The sequence below is a fragment of the Cynoglossus semilaevis genome, chromosome 5 (genome assembly GCF_000523025.1).
Source record: "Cynoglossus semilaevis isolate Cse_v1.0 chromosome 5, Cse_v1.0, whole genome shotgun sequence".
In the NCBI taxonomy this organism is placed as follows: domain Eukaryota; kingdom Metazoa; phylum Chordata; class Actinopteri; order Pleuronectiformes; family Cynoglossidae; genus Cynoglossus; species Cynoglossus semilaevis.
In genome coordinates, this window is record NC_024311.1 from 11,132,134 (window position 1) to 11,143,337 (window position 11,204).

The 11,204-nt window shown below is 42.9% G+C and overlaps 2 protein-coding genes across 4 annotated transcripts in view; both read left to right on the plus strand.

The window, feature by feature from the left end:
* The window catches only part of tox3 (TOX high mobility group box family member 3), a 280,269-nt gene that overhangs the window by 204,512 nt on the left and 64,553 nt on the right, over positions 1-11,204 (plus strand). The window lies entirely within an intron of this gene.
* The window catches only part of sall1a (spalt-like transcription factor 1a), a 12,211-nt gene continuing 1,799 nt past the window's right edge, over positions 793-11,204 (plus strand). The window contains exons 1-2 of one of the 2 annotated variants that reach the window (XM_008310452.3): positions 793-1,807; positions 6,915-10,333. In XM_008310452.3, coding sequence (XP_008308674.1) covers positions 1,735-1,807; positions 6,915-10,333 — 3,492 coding nt within the window. In that variant the 5' untranslated portion in view covers positions 793-1,734. Of the gene's footprint in view, positions 1,808-4,143; positions 4,371-6,914; positions 10,334-11,204 lie in introns of those variants that run through there. The other variant, XM_025055553.1, reaches the window with a different exon arrangement.

The window sequence follows — 11,204 nt, forward strand, 5'->3', positions numbered from 1 at the left end:
TTATTCATGAATAAGTAAATAGTGGGGCGAGTCGAAACTAAAAGATAGCTGACACAGGAGAGGACCAGATCCATCTAGCCCGCAGCTGCTCTTTAAATATTCAGTGAAAAATAATGGCATCCCAGCCATCACCTATAGTAACATTATTATCTTCATTTCTCAAAATCAGCCTTACTGAGAGCTTCGTTTATCTTTTTCATGTAATAAATCTACTCCACTCACGCGGGAGCTGGCGCGCGCGCGCAAACACACACACACACAGATACACACGGATATCCTTTGGGACATCCAGGTCTCTTCAAACAGCCCCACTGAAAGCGCACCCCTGTACGAGCACTATAATGATAATAGCAATAATATTAATAACAACAATAATAACTTTACCAATTTACTTTTGTGTTTTTACTTTATGTTTTTTAAAAATAAGAAAAGTATTCGCAAAACCTCCAGCTGAGCGTAAAACGTGTTTTGAACGGCTATGACATGTTTAAAGTACATTAAAAATATTTTAATAAGAGTTTATACTTTTCATTTTACGACTGCGACTCAGTTGTTTGCAAAAAATAAATGTGTAAGAGAAAATGTTCGGAAATTTTATTTATCCCGTATTTCGAAGAAACTACTTGAGTTCGCTGTCTTTACCCGTCATCCCACTGAACACAAAGCGTTTGGATCTGTTGTGCGTAATTAGAGAGAGGGGGAGAAAAAGAGAGCAAGCGAGCGAGCGACAGAGAGAGAGAGAGGGAGAGGGTGAGTGGGTTGGTGTTGTCGGTGAAGGAGGTGGAGGTGAATGACATGATGACTGAACAGCACGGTGACCAATCAGACCCTCGATGGGCCGGGCTCCATATTTGTCCCAGTGCCGCACGGGCCCTCAAAGTTTGTTTATTCGCGGAATGCAGTGTGCGATGAAAACGTGTTAGTAAGTAACCCCCCACCCTCCTCCCTCCCTCTCATCTTTCTGCTAAGAATAATCAAATGAAAGTGGCTGGGACGTCGGATCGCACTGTGGACCTTTTTGGGAACGCGTACCGGTGCCATTTACGCACGGAACATGCTGGTGCGCTGCTGCGCCTGGGCGCACAGAGAGAGTCGCTCCAAACTCTGCAGAGTCTAGGCGTCCGTGCTCGGCACCGACAGCGCTGACCGAACGACCGACTTGATATTAGAGAAAGATAAACAGAGAAAGGACTACGGAGCTGAAGAGAACAAGAAAGTTGTTCCGGGAGCGCGATATCGGGAGTTTTGAGTTCCCATCGTCCGGTCAGTCGACAAAGTAAGAAAGAAGAGGAAAAAAGTGTTCACTGCTTGATGAATGTGAACAACTGAGAGATACTGTCGCAGGCGTGGACTCGAGATGCTGACATTCCCCTGTAGTAGTCGAGATAAGCCGTGACTTGACTCCCACAAGGGGTTAAACCGTGTCTGAGGGCAGTTTGGAAGAGCCAGCCTTTCTCCACCGTCCGGACCGACTCATTGGGTGGGAGCAGAGAGAGACAAGAGTCCCCAGCAAATCAGGAGCTAATTGATTAAAGAGACTTCATTTGAATAGGAGGGGGGCTGGCCAGGTGCCAATCGCCTTTCAAAGAAGCCCCCGTATGATTAATCGCACAGCATTATTGATAATCATAACGGGGCACATGCGCGGTGGATGGGCTCGCTTTTTTACGTAATTTTTGAGAGGGTTTTTGTCGTCATTTTTTCTATTCTCTGCTCGCTGATGTGCCAGCCAGCATGTCGCGGAGGAAACAAGCGAAGCCGCAACACTTCCAGTCCGACCCTCAGCTGCCTTTAGCGGAGCACAATGGTGAGTCCAAACAGCCTCGACCGCTGCTGCGAAACCCCGAGCAACACGCATTCTTACTTTTGGCACTTTTACCACTTTTAGCACACTTTGTGTCGCGTTTAGTGCCAATGGTTAGGTGTAAGGAACACAGTTAGAGTTGAGCTTTTTACTTTTACTACGGGTTACTGTGCTTTTTAATTCCATTGCATGTTTTCTTTTTTTACTGAAGTTTATAAACTTATGGATATGAAACAAACTTAATAATCCATGTCAAAATAATATTTTAATGTAATATTCATATTTTTCATACAACATACTTGTGTGATTCTTTTTTATCATATTAAAAACGAGAGACACAGTCATTAAAAAAAGAGTCGTACATCAGTCGACTTTTGCGCAGCGTTTGTTTGAGGGCAAAAAGTTATTTAAACTAGTTTTCCGCTAGTTTTGTCTTTTTATCGCATCTTTAGAGACGTGTTGGACTTAGTCTCCGGCACAGATGGTCGTGTCTTCCCAGCGATCAGCGGTCTGTGTCGGTGTCGGTGTCGGTGCGTCCACACGGACCACCCAGCCGTGAATCCACTTCTCCACAGGTCTGGACACTAGAAAAAACTTAAAACATCTTCAACAATTCTCTCATAGAAAGACACGGCGTTTTTAAAGTCTCGTTTAAAACAAACACCAGCTCCGGTATAAGTTATTGTCAGTTTACACACAGATAAAGCAGAACGCGTAAAGTTGGATCAAATAAAAACAGTGCACACACACACACACACACACACACACACACACACACCATCTAATGTATATAATTCTTCTCATCGGTTTGACTGTGTGTTCAACTGTGTTCGTGGAAGAGTAAAATAAATCCACACACACTCACACACAGTTCCTAAACTCGCAAATCCGAACACAGAGCGACTGTTTTGTAAAATAATTTACGCTTGTTTTTTATTCTTTATTAAAATCTGATATAAAATATAATAATACATATTTGGGAAGCCTAAAATAACCCTTTGTCCCGCTGCTAAGACACCACTGTTTGTTTTAGTGTCGGTGGAAGAACAACACTCTCCTTTATCGCTGCTGTTGTGCCTGAAATGTGAAATCAGTTTATACAAAGTGCTATTCACAAACTGGAAACCCAGGACTCTCTGCTGGGCTCTCAACAAGCCCCAGCAAAGTCGGTTACGTTCCATTTCACCGGAAAAATAAAACAAATGATTAAAAAAAAGAAAAGAAAAGAAAACCGGAATCTTTAACAAAATTATATGTGGCGAGGTTTTTTGGTTAGTTTCAGAAAAAGAATATTTTTGTCACAAATTTTTCACTGGGCGCTGTATGTTTATTGACTCAAGGGGGAAATAATGTCTTTATCTTTATCTTTAAAATTATTATATGACCACCTCTTTCTCGTATTAACGTATTAAACTATAATTAAAGTAAATGGTGTAGTATTTTAACAATAATTAGTATTAAAATAATTAAAATAAAATCAGTTATTAATTTCATTAGGGCTACGCATGTGTCTTTACATCCACTATGGTATTTATAATTTTAAAATTATAAGGTGATCATCACATGATAAAAACATATACAGGCCTTTGGAAATTAATAATGTTTTGTTCAATGTAAAGTCAGCCATAAATATTTTTTTTAAATGTCACATAAATTAAAAAAGAAAACATTTTGTAACTAAGTAAGTCGATTTTTCATCATATTGTATTAATCATAAAAACAGTTACTTACTCAGACAGAATGTGGACTAAAACCATTTCAGTTTTCACCCAAACATTCTGGAGTAGAATCCAGTGTGGTGTCTATGTCTGTGACTACATGCAGTGACTGTACTCGTCTGTAGGTTTTTAGTGCAGCCTTTTTGCTCTGTGTTTCTTCTTCTGGTGTTGTGCTATAGGTGGAGGTTAGGAAAACAGAAAGCCATTGTATGCTGTAAGTGAATATGAGTGATGCGGAGGGTCGTAGTCACTGGCCAGTGCAGCGCGTGAGCCACAGAGGGTGGGATGTGGAGCTGTTTTAACCTTTGCCAGTGTTCCTCAGTGGGGAGGTGGTGAAAGTTCAGGGCCCAGTGTGTTGCACTCCACTATGTCATTGACCCCGCTGCTCCGAGCTGCGAGCGGCACAGCAAGGCCCTGGCTTTTTACTCGACGTGTGTGTACGAGTGTGTTTATGTGTGTGCGAGGCCTTATCAGTGTCGTGGCCGTCCCCTTTCACCCTATCAGAGTGGCCCTCCTGGAGGGGAGATTGGCAGGGCAGCCCCCTCTTTGCACTGTTGTTCTGTGCAAACACAGAAGTGCACTCGCCTGTCATTACGCCACTGTTTGTGTGGTGTGAGCCCAGGTGTAGCCCTGAAGGACTTGCTGTGCTGTTTTCCCTCCCCTTAAGCTTTAAGCGTGTCTTTGGGCCGAGTTGCTGAGATTGAAGTCTTGTCCTGGACCGTGGCTGAACAGTGGAACACAATCCAGTGTTCACTGGGATGAGTCCTACATGCTGGAGACGACATGAGCAGAAATCCTTCTGAAGTTACAAGTGTCAAGAGGCTCACAGAGGCCCCGCATAAAATAATGTAGGATCTCTTAAAGCTCTCTCTTGCACCTTTTTTGGACTAATCCTGGCTTTCTTGTCTCTCATATTCAAACTTTGTTCAGTCTCTCCGAGGCTCCATCCTCTTCTCTTTGTCTCTCCTCAAGCCCTTTATCCTTGTGCAGTACTTACACCATGCTTTTGGTAGAGATTCTATAGAAGTTTTACCAACTCCATCGTCATACTAGCTTGACTTTACTGACATTTTTTTTTTTTTACTGAAAGTTAATCCTTACTATTTCAGGAATAACCTTCATGTCAGCTTCTGCTTTGTGTACACTCTGGAGTATTTTCTTTGAGGGAATCTTTTATTTTATTTTTTTGTCTTTAATGGTAGACGAAAAACTGAAAGATGTGTATTTTTAAAAGTAAATCTTTGTATATCGTTTTTTTAATGGTACCATTTATATTATTGGTGCCGTATTTTCACAGCAGCCTTAAAGGCATGTTTTTTTTTTTTACTTTAGTTCCACACTTAAAGATTGAGTTGGTGAACTGGGGACTGTTCAACGCTGCATAAATTATTTATGACTAAAAAAGATCTCTTTAGTTACATTACTAATAAAGCACAAAGGCAAACAAAATGTGCTTCACATTGGGTTTTTTTCATACTAACTATGAACTAACTACTACTAATAGTAACAATAATTGTCCTTCGTACTTTTTCGAAACTGGATACATTTGGTATTTAATGTTTTAGATTTGATATATTTGAAAATCTGTGCTGCATAAAACTTGACACTTCAGAGTATGTGTGTGTATAAAAATTTTAGCTTAAATTTTATTTTAAGCATTTTTCCTTATAGTATATGATTTAGGTTGTCGGTGTTTTCTCAAATGCTCTGCGTGGATGTGAGCATACATGCACACACACATCCATATTCATTTTTTTTAAATATTAGTTTGAGACAGAACTTGTTTTGCACAGTTTCTCTGTGTGCACATTCTTTTGGCGTCCTTCTCACTTGTTGTTGGATAGTGTTTATTCATTCTGAAATAACCTAATATGTTGTCCGTCCAGTCTTTGCTCCTGGCCCTGTTAATAATCAGACATACGTTTTTGTGCCCGGGTGTCTGTGGCTGCTGAGTGGAAATGGGATTTAACATAGAAAGTTGTCATTAAAGTTCAGTTTTTCCCTTTCTGCATGGTTTGGTGGTGTGAGGGCCGAGGTTTACTGTCATGGCAACTTTACATTATCCCATGTCTGTGAGCAAAAAAACATTGAGGGAGATAATCCCTGAATTAAACAGGATCTGCTTTGAGTCGGCTGAGATGAGCAGGGCCAGGCTGTGCCGACGATCCCCGCCGCTCCCATGCTGCGCGAACAATGGGAAGGCATCCTGTCTCTCTGTGGGGCAGGGCTTCACTTCTCCGGGTTTCATTTGCAAATGAATTCTTGGCCCTGATGAAAGTGTGAGGGGCCAGAGCTACAATGAAAGGGATTCATAGAGAAATGCAATTTGTAAATCAACTTGTATGTTAAACAGCAAGATTTTAGTGTGACAAAAAGAGGGAGAAAAAAGGAAGAAGGTCTAGAGAACAACAGTGGCTCTGGGGGCAGGGAGTCTTTTTTTTAACTTACTGACTATTTTAGTATATTAAAAAAAGTCAGTGTATTTATTTTTATGGTGTTGGTCACTTTATTAATTTTCTCTTTTATGGGTTTAAAAGTAAGTCTAGGAAGCTATATTTACAATTTTTTTTGTAATTTTGTGCTGCATTTATCATGATGACGATCTTGTCTGAAGTTTGGATTCACAGTTTTTTCCTTTTCATTTCAACACATTTTTCAAATTTCTTTGCCTAGGTATTTATCTTGACAACATTTTTAAAATTAATATTAATTTCATGGTTTATCATACAATCATTTACTGAACTAGTGAGTGTTTATTTTATTTTACATTTTCTTCTCATTCGTCGTTCTTCGTACTTGTCTTAGTGCCACAGGCTTTGTTGTTCACGTCTCCCTCTGATTGCAGCCTGAGTGGATACAAATGAGTTTAGTGACATAGATAACCTGTCCAAGATGCCTATAGTTGGCTGAAAATGAGCAAAGTTGACAGCGAATTGAAAGTCTAATAAGTCCTTCAAATGCTTGATTTGCGCCGAGTGGACAAGCTGACTTTGAAGGCCGTGGGATATAGGAAATCAATGTGTTTCTATGAAATTTCATTAAAACCAATGTCCTTCCTTCACTTTATTCTACATTTTGATGGATTATCTTGAGAAAATGATTACGTCTGGATGGGCTGATGAGACCCAGTTGTACACCTTCAAAGATGACTTTTAAGCAATATTTGATTTCCCTTCTTATCGTGTTCAAGAAGCCACTGAATTGAATAAGGCTTTTTTACATTTCTTTTGCTGCATTGTTGCCTTTCGATTGCTGTTTTTGTGAATACATCAAGAGGATAAGTGTAAAACTGATTAACTTAAGATTAACAACAATGGAATTTGAGGAGATAAAGCTGCTTCTTCAGCTGTAAAACATTTCTAATCACTAATCCTCTGTTTCCTCTCTTTCAGGGGAGACAGAACTTTGCTCAGAGGACCCCCCCTGCAAGGAGTCAGACGCCCATGTCTGTAACAGATGTTGTGCAGAGTTTTTTGAAATATCAGATCTCGAGGAACACCAGAAGATTTGCACTAAAAATCAGTTAGTTCTGATAGTGAATGAAAATCCCGTCTCTCCCACCGAAAGTTTCTCACCCGGGTCTCCCCCTCATAATCCTGATGACCAGATGAATGACACAGCTAATAACACTGATCAAACAGAGGGCAGTGATCTTTTGGAGCGTAACACACTTGAGAAAGACGAATCCATGGATGTGGACATTTCCGGAATGAGCAGTGGCCACGAAGAAGAGGGCAGTCACACAGAGAGTGGGAGCCCCACCATCAACACAGTCAGCAACAGTGGTGGCAGAGTCACCGCAGGTCCAGCAGTGGGTACTTCAGCCATTTCTGCCCCCCTCCCTCAGCTGAGTAATCTAACTGAACTGGGAAATTTCTCCATGATCAACAGTAATGTCATAATAGAAAATCTCCAGAGCACCAAAGTGGCTGTTGCACAGTTCTCTCAAGAGGCCCGTTCCACTGGGGCCCCCCGGGTGGCAGTGCCAGCCCTGATGGAGCAGCTACTAGCTCTGCAACAACAACAGATACACCAGCTGCAGCTTATCGAGCAGATTCGCCATCAGATACTTCTGCTGGCCTCTCAGTCCCCAGAAATGCAGGTGCCTCCAACCTCTGCTCCAGGCACAAAGGGGCCCACTGCCAGCCCACTGACCACACTCAGTTCACATCTCTCCCAACAGCTGGCTGCAGCCGCAGGCCTAGCGCAGAACCTCGCTAGTCAGTCAGCCAGTATTAGCAGCCTAAAGCAGCTGGCTGCAGCAGCACAGCTACCTCAGGCCAACCCAAACACCACTGAGACATCTCAAAGCATTAGCACACTGGGGACGGCAACAGTCAACACCCAGTCCTCTGACAAAAGGCCGAGTCATGTTAGCAGTATGAGCAGCCTTCACTCTCAGCTCAGCAGCACCTCAATACCTAAGTCATCCACACCAGCATTTGGAATAGGTAGCTTGTTAAGCTCCGCAGTGAATCCCCTTCTACCTCAGCCCCCTCCCGGAAACCCCATGTTCTCCAGTTCTCTGCCGAGTGTTGGCACTACTGTAGAGGATCTCAACTCTTTAGCAGCATTGGCCCAGCAGAGGAAAGGCAAGCCACCAAATGTCAACTCATTTGAACACAAGAGCAGTTCCGATGATGCTTTTTTCAAGCATAAGTGTCGGTTCTGCGGCAAGGTATTTGGGAGTGACAGTGCCTTGCAAATCCATCTGCGCTCACACACTGGTGAGAGACCGTACAAGTGTAATATCTGTGGCAACCGCTTCTCTACCCGCGGTAACCTGAAGGTGCATTTCCAACGTCATAAAGAAAAATACCCGCATATTCAGATGAACCCTTACCCTGTTCCTGAGCATTTAGACAACATACCAACTAGTACTGGCATTCCATATGGCATGTCTTTGCCCCCTGAGAAACCTGTTACCAGCTGGTTAGACAGTAAACCAGTTCTGCCTACTATGACTTCCTCTGTTGGCATGCTGCTGCCACCAACCATGCCCAGCCTTCCCCATTTCATTAAAAAGGAAGACCATTCAGTAGCCATAACTAGCCCTTCTGCTACCGCAAGAAGTGACTCAGGTGCCGCTGAGCCTCCAGCTAAAAACAATGACGACGTGTCTGAAGAGGGTGAAGGTGCAACTCTGCCTACCTCAAATGGGAAAACTGAAGAGGGAAGCCACTCCTCGGGCTACATGACAAACGTAAGCTCTGCTTCGGAGCGCATAACTGAGTATACAACATCCAACAGTCCACCCATGATGACCAACCCACTCATGCCGCTTATGTCTGATCAGTTTAAGGCTAAGTTCCCATTTGGAGGCATTTTAGAGCCTCTCCATGGGTCAGAGACCTCCAAGCTACAGCAACTTGTGGAGAACATTGACAGGAAGGTGACAGATCCGAACGAATGTGTCATCTGTCACAGAGTACTGAGCTGCCAAAGTGCTCTGAAAATGCACTACCGCACTCATACAGGAGAAAGGCCGTTTAAGTGTAAAGTCTGTGGCAGGGCTTTCACCACTAAGGGTAATCTCAAGACCCACTACAGCGTCCATAGGGCCATGCCTCCACTTAGAGTCCAACACTCCTGTCCTATTTGCCAGAAGAAGTTCACAAATGCTGTGGTTCTGCAGCAGCACATTCGTATGCACATGGGTGGGCACATTCCCAACACCCCTCTGCCAGAGAATTATCCAGAGTCCATGGCCTCTGACACTGGCTCATTTGAGGAGAGAAACTTTGATGACCTGGACAATTTCTCTGATGATAACATGGAATTAATGGAGGAAGGCCCAGATAGCAGTGTTCCAGACACACCCAGGTCAGCTGATATTTCCCATGACAGTCTGTGTAACTCCCCAGCTCTGGCTGAAATGGTTAACCATGAAGGCGAAGACAGAAATGGCCCAGAGAATGCTCACAATAATGCAACAGAGGAGCTTCATGCTAACCACATGAAGGCCACAGCTAATGGCTTAGTTGAAGGGGATTGCCTCACCAATGACTCCTCGTCGATGGGAGGGGACATTGAAAGCCAAAGCGCCGGGAGCCCAGCTGTGTCAGAATCTACCTCCTCTATGCAGGCGCCATCCCCCACTAGCATGCAGCCACAAGTTCGTAAATCCCCAAGCCTTGAAGAAAGGCCGCAAAGGATTTTATCCTTGGAGCCAACTAGTGCAAGCCCGTTACACTCTCATCCCTCCAACATCGGAGCACTGGACCTGACATCTGTCAATCCCTCAAAAGACCCCATGGGCATGATTTTCCCCTTCCGTGAGCGAAGCACCATTAGAAACACATCCTGTGACATTTGTGGGAAGACATTTGCTTGTCAGAGTGCCTTGGACATTCACTATCGAAGTCATACCAAAGAACGTCCATTTATTTGCACGGCCTGTAACAGGGGGTTCTCCACCAAGGGCAACCTTAAGCAGCACATGCTAACCCATCAAATGAGAGATCTGCCCTCACAGCTCTTTGAGCCTTCAAACACCAGCCTGTCCTCCAGCCCCACCCCTTCTCTCCTCTCCGTCATCCCTCATAACAAACCTGAGGTCAACGGCTTCCTGCACGTCCTCCATCCAGAGAAGGACATGGCTCCAGGTTTAGTCACATCATCTGCCTCCTCTTCTCCTGTGCTTTCTGCCGCTCCACCACGCAGGACACCTAAGCAACACTTCTGCAACGCCTGCGGGAAATGCTTTTCCTCTGCCAGTGCTCTTCAAATTCACGAGAGAACTCACACAGGAGAGAAACCCTTTGCCTGCACTATCTGTGGTCGGGCATTTACCACCAAAGGAAACCTCAAGGTAAATGTTGAAAGATGAAAAACAATCCTTGAGTTTGAGAATAAAGACAAATAAATATAAAGATATAAAGTATAAGTACAGTAAAGTATCAAGAACAGGTTTCAGAGACGCCATTTGATTTTAAACGGTGTGTATACGTTTTTGCATAGCGTAGCTGTGAGAGTTAATGTTGTATAATTCATAGAAGACGCTCTGTGTGAAAAATGACCTAAGTGGAAAAGCTGAATCACACAGTTAATACGAGCACTGGCAAGAACCCAAAGTGTGGTCAGCAAAATAACGAGTCGCTACAGATTTTAATTATATCACTGATCTCTGTGAGTGGTTTTAATCTCTGAATTTCAGTGAAAAATTTGTCTCAGACTTGAAATATTTAGACAATAAAATAGCCCGTAAATTGAGATAATGTTGGATAAATATTGAGAAACAGCACAGTGTTTTCTTATAGGATGATAATCTAAGGAGAAAACATGCTTATATTTTGAAGTAATTACACCTCTTTAGTTTAGTACAGTTTTATCCGTACTGTGACAGAACTATAGCAGATATTTTTATATTAAATGAACTGATAGGAATCTATTTTTCCCCCTAAAGAAGATCCATATTATTATGATTAATATTAAATATCAGATTCAGCACTGCTAAGAATTTTGCGTGTGTGAAAGTTTAATCCAGCTCTTTGCTGGATTAAAATGCATGTAATAGTGTTACCAGAATAGGATGCTTACACCATACGGATACTTCTCACAGCACAGGCAACTAACTGGTCTGCCACACACAGGGTGTGAAGCTGTTTTAATTCAGCCGAGCATCATTATTATTTTTTCCATTGCATCATCTCATGTGCAGCTTTTGTGGCCAAGTTTGTAAA